General features: G+C 38.4%; 1 protein-coding gene across 1 annotated transcript in view; it reads left to right on the top strand.

The window, feature by feature from the left end:
• Nucleotides 1–14,124, top strand: part of LOC146004215 (polyglutamylase complex subunit TTLL1-like) — a 77,827-nt gene extending 63,703 nt beyond the window's left edge. Inside the window, exons 3-6 of the mRNA XM_083142887.1 lie at nt 3,796–3,996; nt 7,278–7,284; nt 8,704–8,928; nt 14,014–14,124. Of these exons, the coding sequence (XP_082999013.1) occupies nt 3,796–3,996; nt 7,278–7,284; nt 8,704–8,928; nt 14,014–14,124 (544 nt within the window). The remainder of the gene's footprint in view (nt 1–3,795; nt 3,997–7,277; nt 7,285–8,703; nt 8,929–14,013) is intronic.
• Nucleotides 14,125–14,815: the final 691 nt, after the last annotated feature.

The following is a 14,815-nucleotide window of genomic DNA, read 5'->3' as shown; positions in this document are numbered from 1 at the left end:
CCAGTTCCCATAGCCTCTGCCAGGCTGCAGCACCCGGGAGGGCTGATAACTCCAAAACCAATACTTAAACCTTCGCCCATATTTAGACCTTCTCCTCTACACTTATATCGGAATAATGAACATGCCATTATACCGTCAAACGGTGTATAACTTCGTGTTTGAGGGCAACTTCGTCGTGAGACAGATGATTTACTCCCGTTCCATCGCTTCTCGAAAAGTGGGCGTGGTTTGTCCCGATCCATCGCTTCCGAAAATAAGGAAATCAACATTCACAGAATGTATATAAAAATCTGTGTCATACGCACAAACAAAACTAACAAACGTTGTTACACACACAAATATACAAAATGAAGTAAATAAACAACTGAGCATTTCGCAATAATAAATGCAAATAATAAGCAAATAAATAAATAAATGAACAGTAGGTACACAATAAATGTAAAACATGTTTTCGCTATCAGAAAAGTAATCTCGACCCTACTGTACGATGACGTGGAATACGCCTAGAAGTTTGCAATGGACGATATTGTTATAGTTGTACATCCCATTCAAGACAAATCCCTAGGCGGCTCCAATAGGAGCCTTGTCAACGTTTTTCCTTTGCAAGTGGAAGATCTATGTATTTATTTTTCTTCTGTTTGTCATTCATGTGTAATTCCGCTCTTAATTGCAGTGCATCGTAATGTATAGCATCTTCGTTTAGGACAGTGGCGAGTTCGACAGCATTGGGATGACATTTTGCAAGTTTCCGGCTTAATCTACTGTGCCACCCTTCTGCCATATTTGTTGTTCTGTGCTTCTGTCCATAACAATTCCACATGTCATTAACAGTGTCATTATCAAACCACTGTTGCACAAAGTAGTCATAAAACTTTTGCAGTAATTCTATATCCGGTGAGGTTTCCATTATTTTTAACCAACCATCGTCTAACCTAACCTGACCTAACCAAATTCCTCCTCAAATATCTTCGTAACTGATGAAAGTTATTCCCTCGCTTCTGGGGCGATAGATGGGGAACACCTGACCTGCACTTTCGTTATCAGGAGCGATGAGATCGGGACAAACCACGCCCACTTTTCGAGAAGCGATGGAACGGGAAGACACCAGACCGATAGGTGTCGTTAGGAGTCACATGCTGGTGGCACAAAGGGTGTGTGAAGCCACACACGTGCAGTTGTGGAGCAGACATCAAGGGAGGAGGGAGTGTGTTGTGTGCAAGTGCATTGTGCTTTGGTGCTGTTCGCAGCATTTTCTCGTGCACGATGCCAAGGACATATAAGAAGGTAGTTGATGGTCGGAAATATCGGAACTATACCTCCGATCAAGGCTTTACGACTGATCGGAAAGGAAAAAACGGCCGCGGAAGCTTCGTGCATCACAAGAATTCCCCGTACAACATTGCAGGACAAAGTTCGCAAAGGTCAGTCGGAACCGATCGGTTGCCCTCGGACACTAGACGAGACAGAAGAAGGAGCAATCGTAGAAACGCTTAAAGAGCTGACTTCACGGAACATTCCTTTTACCCAGGCCAGGCCGATGTTGCTCTCCTGATAAAAACCTACCTAGACAAGCATGGTGTCACCGTGAAGAAATTTCAATGTTTAAAACCAATAAAAAAAATAAGAATAAAATACACACAAACGAGTGTGACAAGATATTTTGCAATTCATACCATTTTGCGTGACGATCTTGCCTCTTCATGGGGGTAATTTTGACCTGCTAGGAACGTTAGCAGAGAGGCGAAGTTACCCCATTTTCTGGGGTAACTTCGTCACGAAAATGCTGACATATTTGCCGCCCCTAATATTTTGGAATTTCTTTGGTATTCCTTCAGTACATTTATAAAGGACAAAGTGTTCCTCGCGTATAATTTCCGTGTTGTCACTCGCCACGAATTTTGCAGGGCTCATTAGAATAGGCTATGCCAAAATCTGTACGAAGTTATCCAGTTTGACCGTAAATTTTTGTCAAAAATTTATAAATTTTACCCAATCTTGTTTTAATCAATAAATTAAATATTTTAAGATCATATTTCATAATGTGTACGTAGCTTTCTCCTAGTTGGGTTTATGGCTCTCTTAAGCCCGAATAACACTGAACTCGATTTCCAGTAGGAATGCCCTAGTTGGCGCTGAACTGGCTACCCATTTGCTAGTTTTCGCCTCACACGATACTTTTTATCGCACTTGTCCAATAGACTTTTGTTCCCATAAGACATTGCGTAGAGCAGACAATCTGTAAGGACGAGCAATTTGAAGACTGTTGTAGGAGAAATACTGCTTTGTGCTTTTATTAAAAATTAAACAAGAAAAGTATGGACTACAAATTGGCTCGAAAAGAATATGGCAATCAATGCGTAGGTACAAGCTTTTTAATTCGCACGATTCATTAACACACAAAAAACGTTTAATATACTTGTAAATTGTAATAATAAGGATTTTTATTTTCCTATTTGTCGCGTACACATCTAATCGCTTTTCATAAATACCTAAATATTAATGAACTGTACACGAATGCACTGCACATGGATCTCCTTCCATTTTTTTCGAGAAAGTAACAAAAACAGCCAACACTCGGAAACCACAGACACAAAACTCTCCTTTGCAAACTCACAGATTATCTTCACATGGCCAAATTTGCTCTCATTCGCTGTTGCACAGAATCTGCAGTTGGGGAAGCCAGTAGCAATTAGAACGCGGCCTATTCCTCAAAACCAGTCAAGCAGCCAGCCAGGCAGTCATCACTAAGTAAGTCTTCCGGTCAGGTAACCAGTTCAGCGCCAACTAACTGGATATCCAGTTGCGTGTGATTGGGTCTTTAACAGGTACCGTAGCTAAAATTGATCTCCGGGTGGGGGGGGGGGGGTTACGGGTTATCAGGGGGGCTCTATAAACAAAGTCAATTTTCCAGAAGTTTACCAGTATTAAATGAAGGTAAGTTATGTGTGTGAGGGGTCCATTAAGTTAATATAAAATATAAAATTTACAAATATCATTAAAATACTAGATTTTTTCCCCTATATATTTCGAAACATTTATTGAAGTGTTAATTGACTGCTACTGATATCATATCTTACTACGTACTCCATACTGATTTTGATGATACAGATATTTATGTCATATATGAAAAAATGCACAACATTCAATCATACTGCCTACCGTACATTCCACCCCCGGCCGAAGCAATAGAACCCCTTCGTTCTCAAAACTTTGGGGCTGTTGCTTTTGGACGCAGGAATGTGGATGATGACGTCACAGTCACAGATTTCTGTCTAAACAGGAGGCTGAAACGTACAGATAAAGAAGCTTTCCTATGAAAGAGTTTTCTAAAGTCTAGAGCACCTTCTAAATACTTGCCGTTACTTAGACTTCAGCTCATAAACGAAACAAGATGAACGAATGTAAGAGCTGCTGCTCATGTTCTGTGAATTTACCCTTCACCAAGTTGTGAGCAAAATAATATATCTTGTCTACATTCTCACTCTTCACTAGAAACAAATTATACAAAATGTTATACAAAATAGTTTCACGTAATGTCAATAGGCTGGCAGCAGAGCCTCCCAGGCCCCTGCCTGGCTACGGACCTCTTACACCGTATTTGAAAAAAAGAAAAGTGGCTCCTGAGTCCTGAGAAAAAGGAGCTGCGCTTGAATTATTTTCAGTTTTTCTACCCCTGCGTAAGTCCAGGCAAAATGAAAGTGTGATGAACATGATGGTGGATAATTTGCTTGCTATGACATTCATCGTCAGCTGTTCACATTTCAGGCTACCTTGTAACGATGTGTTTGCTTCCAGGTGCATTACCAACCCTCTGTTGATGGGAGGCAAGAAGTTCGACTCGAGGCTGTACGTTCTGGTGACCTCATTCCACCCTCTGAAGGCTTATCTCTTCAAGCTGGGGTTCTGTCGCTTTTGCACCCTCAAGTACGACAAAAGTGTCCACGAGCTAGAAAATATGTTCGTCCACCTCACGAAAGTGTCTATTCAGAAGAACGGGTAAGTCAAGAGTGTATTACATTCGGAACATCTGGAGCCGACTGTCTATCTAGCGAAACTACCAACAGTGTATAGCGTGGGCAATAGGGTTGGCGATAGGTGCTGTGTTGAGATGGCATCAGCGACTCGCTTGTTGATTGGAGGCTTCGGGAGTTACGACTCGTTCCCAAGCTGCAAATGCGGAAGCCTAGCTCCCTTGCTATACGCGAATCCGCGAAAATCCTTTCACCTTAGCATCCACATAAGACAAATAGATTCCCAAATTTAAGCGTTTCTCCACGTTACAATTTTTCAAGCTACCAATTTAAGTGTCGTAAAGTAACTGTTCATAACGTTACTTTTGTTGCTAAAAAGTAACTCTGTTACGGTTGAAGCTACTTACTTTAAAAATTATCTATACTCTATCCCTGGAATCTCTGGAACGAGCGAACGAAAACAAGTCTCTGCGCAAGTAGTGACGCGAGAGGGCGCGACCAATGAACACGTGAGAGGGAGCGGGATTGCGTGGAGGAGGAAGAGCGACTTTTGCTACCAGCTGGTTCGCTCCGCCCACTCGCTTTCTCCCCTTCTGTACAGTTATGCGTGGCCTTGCTTTACATATTACCTGAATATTGTTCAATTCCTTAAAGAAATAACTTTTATTTTCAAACACTGGCCCATCCTATGTATGATTTTAGTTTTAAAACCGGTACAGGATGCTACAAAGAGAAGACGAAACATAATAGTGTGATCTCGTTTCGCGAGTGAGGGAACCTCTACTAGATATCGAGGAGAAAAGTTCGGTTTCGGTAATATCGCTAGCATTTGCTTTGGGGCTTTTCCTCTTTGCACCTTCTGGCTATATTCGAAGCGAGTCTCTCGTGTGGCGTTACTGTCTTCCACTACCTTGTGCGTATAAGTAAAAAATTACATGGTACGTCTTTATAAAGGCCAATATTTTTTTAAACAGTCTGTTCCGGGAGTCTGTGGAGCACCGCCGCACTTAACGGTAGAGAAGGGGAGAAAGCGAGTGGGCGGAGCAAAGCAGTGCGAGCTGCTGCAGGCGGGTAGCTGAAGACTTGTTCCTCCTCTCCACGTAATTCCTTCCCCTCTCACCCGTTCATTTGTCGAACTTTCTCGAGTCATAATTCGCAGAGGACTTGCTTTCGGGCCTTCCTCCGCAGACTCCTGGGACAGAGTGTAGACAAAGTTTAAGCTATCTATACTGTACATTGCCATATGCCGTGATGGCATATGAGGGGATCCGGAAATTGGGCTCCACACGTTAACGATCTAGGTTGGTTGTGGAAGTGATGTGATCAGCATCACGCTCAAACTGCCTTTACCTCCAGGGTTACACCCAGCTACCCCATCTATTAGAGGTTGGGTGAACCTCAGAGATGCTTCATGCAAGGATATTCTGGAAACATTTCCATTTGAAATCACTCCCTGCGAGGCAGTCAGATTCCCAACTGGCTGGGCTACCACTCTAAACATATAGACTTCGTTTTTTTTTTGTTTTTGTTTTTTGTATGGGAAGAAGGAGAGGGGGCATCTCAACAGAAAATCAAATCAGAGACAGGTTACTGGACAAAGACAGACAATAAATAAAATAGCAGATTGCGAAACAAAGACCTCAATCAGGGAACAGCTAAGAGTACGAGAATGGGGGAAAGCGAAATATATCCAGGTTGTGGGAAAAGATGAAAGAGGCGCGCTGACATGGTTCAGATTAGAGGGATGGAAACAACTAAGAAAGAGAAACTAAGCAGGGGAAACGATATGTCCTTTGTGTGATGGGGAGGAGACGGACAAGCATATCCTACTGAACTGCCCTTCTACACGTGACCTAAGGGACAAATGGATGAAAAACTTAACAGGGAGGGAGATGATAGAAGTGGTAGACGACAGAATAAAGATAAAGGAAGCGGGGCAGCAAGTGGGGAAATACCTGGGGGAAGTAAGAGAACGGCGGGGGAAAGCTATTAGAGAAGGCAACGAAATGAGTGATCATGCTCCAGACGAGCCATCTTTATAGTGTAAGTGTGTGTAAAGTAAAATGTATGCGTTTTTTGGTGAGAGTGCAGGAAAAGAGAAGTGGAGCGAGGAGTATATAGGGGACAAAGTAAGAGACAGCTTTAAATGTAACAAAATATTGTAGAAAAATCAAAACTATGTAGTGCGTACAGCCTATGGCTTGCACAAAAAAAAAATATAATCTAATATAGACTTCGTCTTCTTAAGGTATTACAACTTCATATATTGAATTTTGGACCTTATCAACAATTTGTCTTTTCTGTCCTGGATCCTCCTCGTCCAATTATTTTCTTTTATGACTTTTATTATTTCCTCTTCCCATTGTTTCTCTCGCCTGCCTAGGGCTCGTGTTCCGATCGTTTTCCATTGATATATTTTTTTTTACTACCAATCTTTCATCAGTCATTCTATTTATGTGCGCAAACCACATTAATGTTTGTGATTCAATAAAGTTCATGATGTTTTTATTCTTCTTTATTTTGTTGAGTTCTTCGTTGGTTCGTATTCTTCACGTACCATCAGGTTCTGTCAGAGGTCCATTTAAGATTTCCCTTAAAATATTAAGAGTTTCTGTTTACAGGAGAATTTTTGGTGTCCACCTTTCACATGCATCTGTGATTGCAGGTCTTATTATGATTGATTGATTGATTTGGTGTTTTAAGTTCACTTTATGCACAGTAAGGTTAATCGGGACTGGGCCTACAGCTTAAAGTGGGATCCGAACCACTAGGAGTCTCCACCGGGTATCGAACTTATTATGGTATGATAAAGCCTCAATTTAGTTGATTTAGATATTAATTTGCTTTTGAATAGAGCTAAATTAACGAAAAATGCTTTATTGCCCATAATACCTTATTTCACCGCATAATAGTCGCAAATTTTATGCCAAATTTTTCTGCAAAAAAGTGGAATGCGACCATTATATGAAGCTTTTCTTTTTATATAAAATTGTATTGGCTGTACTTAAAAATAATTTATTACTAAACTTTCCTGTAAGATTAGGATGCACGGAATACTCGCCTTTGACGCCAGGGGTCCCAGGTTGGAACCCCGGCCTGGTCGTGGGTATTATATATGAGTGTCCCTTCATCAATCTCATCATATCATCACTCATCCTCATCTTCGCGATGAAACAAAAGTGGCAGAAAAGCGAAGTAAAATAAACCAAATCAATGAATGAATCAAGCATGTTAATTATGAGATTTGGTTGCAATGCCTTCCTTTTCCGTTTTTCAAATGTTTCTATTAATCACTGAAATATGTAGAGGAAGTGTACTAAATGTGGGCCTCCCTTTTGTTTTGCCGCATATCAAGGAAACCATCAAGCCAAAATAAATTGTACTTAGGCCTGAAATAGTGCGTTTATTTAGTATGTCTCCTCCCATAGCGAGAAAATAATGACTTCATTGTGAAAATCCTATTTTTTTGAAGAGATGCAATTTTGAACACTGAAAAAAAAAACCTTCCTAAAGTGAGCCCCCTTAAATTTAGTACAGTCAAAAACAGCGACAGCATAAATTATAGTGTTAAAGCTGAAATACAATACATGGAAGGTTTTGGAATAAAATGAAACGTTTTCTGAATGTTGAGCAGACTGTATCACAAGAAACTTAAAAAAAAGATAATAACCTGAAAGAAAGGGAAGAATTGAATCTTCAAAGAAAACTCTCAAAGTATCAAAGATATGTTACATACAGTAATCACTAGGGTTAGGATTTTCATGACTTAGCATATTTTTTTTTTTTTGTAAGGGTGATGTGTTCTCCAAACGTATAGAAATTCATGAAGAAACTAATTAAGTTAAGGTGCTTTTAAGGGCATATTTTGGCATATTTGGCCATTTTTGCGTCATATAGCATATTTTAATGGATTTTCGGTCATATTCAGTATATTTTTGCATTTTCAAGAAATATACAGTCATTTTTGAAGTGGATTCGTTCTTCCTCCCGTTTGGTCGAGAGGGTTTTTTTTTGGACTGTAGCAAAATCTTTTTCATTTTTATTTGAAAATTTAGAGAAAGTATTTATTGTGCATTGCAACTCAGGACCCATAAAGTTAACTAAAAATAGTACGTATGTGAAAATAGCTCAGCATTTAGATATTCATGTTTCAAAACAGTTCAGTCATAATGGCATATTTTTCAAATTATAGAGCATATTTTGTAAAATTTTAGGTCATAAGAGCATATTTTGGTGATTTTTAGGTCCTAAAGATCACAGCCCTAGTAATCACAAATACAAATGTCTTCGTCATGGGGCCATAAAGAGCACAGAACACTCTGGGACGACGTGGGGTCTCACTTTAGGACCACACGTGATTATTTTTTTCATGCTAATTTTTTCTCACGCATTATCGTTCATTACTTACGAATTGCATACAAAGATAGCTCCTATACTTAGGATTAAGTACATAGAAGACTTGACGCATTTATCTCTCAAATGACCGAAGTACGGCAATTGATTGGGGCCAAAATCACTCCCGAGCTGATTGGAGAACAATAGACGCAGTAATCAAGATGGGCGCAAGCACTGAATGCGACAATAACGTAAGCTACCAGCTCCATCCATATATTTCCGCCAGGCTACAGCATCATCAAGAGCAGAAATGTAGGGGTCCCGTTTTAGGACGTGGCCCGCATTTGGTACACTTCCTGTAATATAATTAATTCTTTCCCTTTTTCCACAGCCAGAGTACAACAAGATGCACGGAGGGAAGCTAACTACTCAGAACCTGATGCTGTACCTCGAGAGCACCAGAGGAAAGGAAGTCACGGAAAGGCTCTTCAAGTCCATCTCTTGGCTCATCGTCCATTCGCTCAAGGCAGTCGTTCCCAAGATGGCCGCTGACAGGCACTCCTTCGAAATCTATAGCCATGACATCATCATTGGCAATAATCTTAAGCCTTGGTTAATTGAAGTGAGTACAGAGTTATTCACTGGATTATTTCTCTTGTCTACGGTTGTTACAAGCATAAAAACACGTTTTTGTTGTGACGTTTCAGGAGAACACACGCTCCCTTCATCAGACGTTTTTTTAATATTTTTATTAAAGATACAGTTATAACAATTGTTTCAAATCTTTAAAAAATAATCAGTTATATAGGGTTTTCAAATAAGAACGATATGATTTTAAAATGAAATAAAATTAAAACTATTTCAGATACAACCAAACTTTTTATATTATTTTGAAGCATAGTTTATTACATTATGTTTTGAATAACACATCATTTAAGTGTCCACCTCGACTTCGTGCACACGAGTGAATTCGATGAAGTCAATTTTCGTTGACTTTGTGCAATAACTCGGGCCTAATGTCACGAATGCAGCGTTCGATGTTCAGTTTTAATGCATCAAGGGTTCGTGGTCTATTTGCATAGACTAAAGATTTCAAATAGCCCCAGCAATGCAAATGAGTTAAATCACAACTTCTTGCAGGCCAAGTAACAGTTTCATTTCTTGGAATTATCCTTTCGGCAGTGTGACATGTGGTACCGTCTTGTTGGAACCACACGTCCTCCAAATCAATTTCAGCTAAATTTGGCCACAAAAAATCTGTTAACATCAATCGGTACCGCTCACCAGTCACTGTAACTGCATCTCCTACCTCGTTTTGGAAAAACAATGGTCCGATGATGCCACTGTGCCATAAACCACACCATTCAGTGACCTTTTGCGGATACAAGGGCTTCTCGTGAATCTCGTGTGGATTGCTTTCACACTAAAAACGACAATTTTGTTTGTTAACATATCCACTTAATCAGAAATGACCTTCATCTGAGAAGATAATATTTTGCCCGAAATTATGATCCGTTTCAAGTTCAATAGAACGTATATTTTCATTTTTTTTTTTTTTGGATAATAACCAAACTGTCTTGAAGCGTGTATTTAGCCATGATGAATTGTCACAGTATACTAAACACAAATGACAACTAGTAACAGTTATAACATTTGAATCATAGTTGACAGTTCATTTCAAAATCATATAATTCTTATTGGAAAACCCTATACGGATCTTGTCAATGTTACATTGTTGGAATGTAGCAACTTAATTGTGAAACAAGATGTCTGTTATATTATTATTTAAGATGAAAATTTTCTCTATCACATTTTTCAAAAATTATAAATCCCCAATTTCATCAGGCAATTCAAAATCATCATCCCCTTTTACAGAGATTCCTGATGTTTTCGGTTACATTGAATTTTAAATATGGTGGCGTACTCCACTTGTGAAAAAGAAAACTCCATAGTGGGTCTATGTTACCATTTTCATTATTAAATTTATTCCAGTGTTCTTCCGCAATAAACGAAGCTCCCCAGACATTCAAATCACTCTTTTCAAAACCCTTCTCTTTTTAATCATCATATGCTTCACCTCGATGATGTGAGCTGACAAACCCGTTCGTGCATTTAAATTTATAATGTTCGTAGACTACAAGAGAAATAATTCTACAATGTAAGCAATGCGTGCATACAAAAAAAAAATCACTGAATGATTCTAGATTTCCGAACAAAATGTTAATATTACAAGAACAATTGTTGTCACAGCTACCAACTTAAGAGATATTAAAATAGAAACTAGTAGGAACAAATTGTAACCTAACCACAATAACAGTAACAGCCCGTGAAGGCCAATGCCTACCTACCGACTGCCGGCCTTCAACCAGTTATGTGGTGACGTGTGGTCAGCATGACCACAGACAAATGTATTATATTTTGTCTGTGGCATGACCAACCTCCAGTCTTTGTAGGTTTTCATGACCGTGTTCACAGACAAAGGTAAACGCCTGTGGTGTTACGCTACTCACTCGTAGCTCCCCAATTATTATTTTGTTAATGTAGCACTTAACCTGCAACGTAACATCAGCGTAACGGACACATACAAAGAAAAGTTAAATAACGTCAAAAGATCTTTCACGCATTCTTTTTATATGACCCCTACTACAGACGAAGAAATTTCCAACATAATTCGAAATATGAAAAACAAAAAGTCAACAGGGCTAGATTCAATGCCGATTAACGTGATCAAAGAGGTTTGCACGTACATTAAGGAGCCCTTGGCTAAATTAATTAACGAGTGTATGGAAAATGGCAGCTTCCCAGATTGTCTAAAAATATCAAAAGTAATACCCTTGTATAAGAAAGGAAATAAAACAAAAATTGAAAACTACAGACCAATTTCCTTATTGTCAATTTTTTCAAAAATTTTCTAAAAATTAATCTATAATAGGATAATAAAGTATGCAGAAGATAAAAAGATACTCATAAAGCAACAAAATGGGTTTGTGAAATCGAAAACAACAAAAAATGCCATTTTTGATGTAATTGATAATATTCTTTCCGCCATAAACAAAACGTATTCTGTTGTTGCAATTTTTTGTGATTTATCAAAAGCGTTTGACTGTGTGAATCATCACTTGCTACTAGAGAAATTAAAATACTACGGAATCCGCGTTGTATCAAACAAATTAATAGAATCCTATTTATCGAATAGAAAACAGAGCGTTGCAATAAATAGCATATCCAATAATGGGACGCAAACAACATATTACTCCGAATTGAAAGATGTGGTTATTGGAATCCCCCAAGGATCGATACCATTGTTTTTATTGTTCATAAATGACCTTCCAGCAAATGTTGATACCGCCCAAATTACTCTTTTCGCTGATGATACTACGGCTTTGGTAGATTCTGTTAACGATGTAACATTAATTCAAAAAACGGAAGAAGCTCTTACTGAACTACAAAGCTGGTTTTCAGCAAACAAACTTTCTATGAACAACGAAAAAACTAATATAATAAAATTTGGTGTATCTAGAGCCAAAAACTCTTCTATTAAGCAATATAATTTCACAGTAGGGCATGCCGTTATAACAGCTACTAACAATACAAAATTTCTTGGAATATTTATAGACGAGTGTCTAAACTGGAAAGTTCACATAGATCATTTATGCAAGAGGCTAAACACCGTATGTTACCAATTAAGACCCTTAAAAAATAGTTTCAATACAGTATGTTTGCTAAATATCTATTTCTCAAACTTCGAAAGTATTTTGAGGTACGGTATCCAATTTTGGGGAAACTCGGCTCAATCGCAGAGGATTTTTAAAATTCAAAAAAGAGCATTGCGTATTTTGGCAAATGCACATAAAACTGATACATGTAAACCGCTTTTCAAAAAATTACGTATATTAACACTTCCAAGTCTGTACATACTTGAAACACTTACTTTCATACACGAAACAAAATCGAACTATCCAAGGAACATAGACACTCACGATTACAATACCAGACAAAAAGATAACTTCCACATTCCCAAAGTGCGGCTAACTGCATTCCAAACAGGACCTTTTTACTCAGGCATCCAGTTATACAATATATTACCAAAAAGTTACAAAAATTTTGAGAGAACCACAATCTTTAAAAGTAAAGTGAAAAAATTGTTATTGGAATACACATTATATTCAGTTCAAGAATTTCAAGAATTAACTAACTTTATAAAATAAATTTAGATTGTATACACTATATAACATGTACTTTTACAGCACTAGTTCACTTCAACAAATAATTTGTCATTGTGTGTTTTACTATTATATTATGTTATATTATTATTAAAAAAATTGCCAAATTGATGTATAGATATATATATGTGCGATGTCAACATGTCTTTTGTAATGTACATGCACCAATGCCCCCAGGGGTATTATCGGTGTGAAAATTGCTCAATAAACTCAATAAACTCACGGTGGTGGGTGGCCATAGGTCCCTACACAGGCCGAAATCTGAGGAGAAAAGTTGTCACGCTTCCCCTAGGAGACTCGAACCTGCGCCCGTTCCTAGGCCAGAGCCTTTGACACACGGCCACGGTGCGGAACTAAACTAACTGTACAATCCTATAAAATGTATACAATGAATGAAGAGGACCAATATGTAATTGTTAATAGATATAAATGTAATGGCTCCCCGATGGAATAGTGGTAACGTCGTCGCTGTAATCAAGTGGGTCCCGGTTTCGATACCCGGTGGAGGCACGTAGTAGTTCGGATCCCATTTTAAACTGTAGGTCCAGTCCCGATTAGCATTTCTGTGCATAAAGTGAACTTAAAACAACAGTTCAAACAATGTAAATGTAATGGAAACTACTGTAATGAAAAAAATACAAATAAAGTGATTAGCGCACAAGAACGTAAAGTAAAGTAAAAAGAACGAGGGATCGTAATTTTGAAGATATGACATCCTGGTTTATTTATAGGTACCAGGACAATAAGCGCAAACCCTTGAAAGCAGGCGGGCTTCTTCAGAAGGTTCCACTGTTTTTGTTTGCTTGTTGTTTTCTTAAGAAGGGCAAGATCAGAGTCCGGAAATAAGTCATTTGCTATGTTCACTGATGTTTATCATTCCCACACCGAAATTATCTAAAACTCGCAGCCGCTTCAGTATTCACAAAAAAGGTTGAGACTATAATAATAATAAAAAAAACGAGAGTCAAGTTGCCGGACATATCTGGCCGTGTTCGAATGTTCAAGATGGAAAAATATGCAGTGGCACACAAAAGCGAATCCACAATTTGTAAAATGCTTCTGCTAATATCACAGAAGAAACTTTTTTGTTTTAATTCAGAAAACATTTTTGGTTAGTCTTTTTCGTAACCTTTTCTAAATTTGAACAAATTATTTGGTAACACTGAACAATAATCACCAATGGTGACCAATCATTTTGTTTGTCGCCTATTTAAAAAAAATATTTTGTCATTTCAAACACACTTCTATCTCTGTGACATTACTGAAGGGCACAAAATGTCAAGTTAAATCATTGTATCGGTTAATACAAATAAACAGAATTGATATGCAGCGGTAAAAATCTGAGACACTTTTAGTCAATTGAGTATCAGTGTATATTTTCGTTCATTCCACAACTATTGTCTGTGATACATGACTCTTGTGTTTAAGAATCTCGTGGTTTGTTCACAAGAATTTTTTGTATACATGTTGATTTTTATTTACAGGTAAATACGTCGCCATCGCTGGAATGCACGACAGTCAACGACTGCGTACTGAAGCAGCCCTGGCCCAAAACCATGGTAACGGTTGAAGTTTTTGCGTGCGATGACGTGTGACCGGCCAAGTGAATGCATCACTTCAATGTGAAGTCACGTGAAATGACAAAACGACAGTGTTGCAGTATGCAGATATTAAACACCAGAACAAGAACAATGTCTAGATGAAGATGTGTACTACAGGCTGTGGAAAAGGAGATGCGATAACCACTAACGCCGTCAAACGGTTGGGCGGGAACTTTACGTCACATACCATGAAGAAGTAATAGGATCTGAGCTGATTATGTCCTTTGCGATTAGTCCACTCAGAATTAGTTCACTTCATCAAATGATTTACGAAATCTCATCAATTTACATTGTCGAATTCATTATTTGAGTTTTTTTGGTTTAGGTTCAACATCTTCACCGAAGAGAAAATTATGCTCATTTCTTTGTTTTCCTTGTCCCTGGATGTACAGGGTCAAGGAAGTAAGTAATAAGGTGTGTTATATACAGTGTATGTACAACTATAGATTGAATTGTATCTTCTCCAAATATGATGTATAAAGAAACAAACTGCCGGAGAACTAAGTGAGGTGAGTGTACAATTTTATATTACTATTATAGTGGAACCACAAGCAAAGAATCCTGCGCACACTCGCGACTCCTGTGCACTGTACTCCAGTGTGGAGGGGAGGGGGAGAGTGGAGCATGCTCTCTTATAGTCCGAGTTGAACGGAAGAGGAGGAAGGTTCTTTTTCTTGTGGTCGCT

This window comes from Lepisma saccharinum, chromosome 21 (assembly GCF_977018435.1).
Source record: "Lepisma saccharinum chromosome 21, izLepSacc3.1, whole genome shotgun sequence".
In the NCBI taxonomy this organism is placed as follows: Eukaryota; Metazoa; Arthropoda; class Insecta; order Zygentoma; family Lepismatidae; genus Lepisma; species Lepisma saccharinum.
The sequence above is the reverse complement of the archived record's forward strand: the minus strand, read 5'-3'. Positions and strand labels throughout refer to the sequence as shown.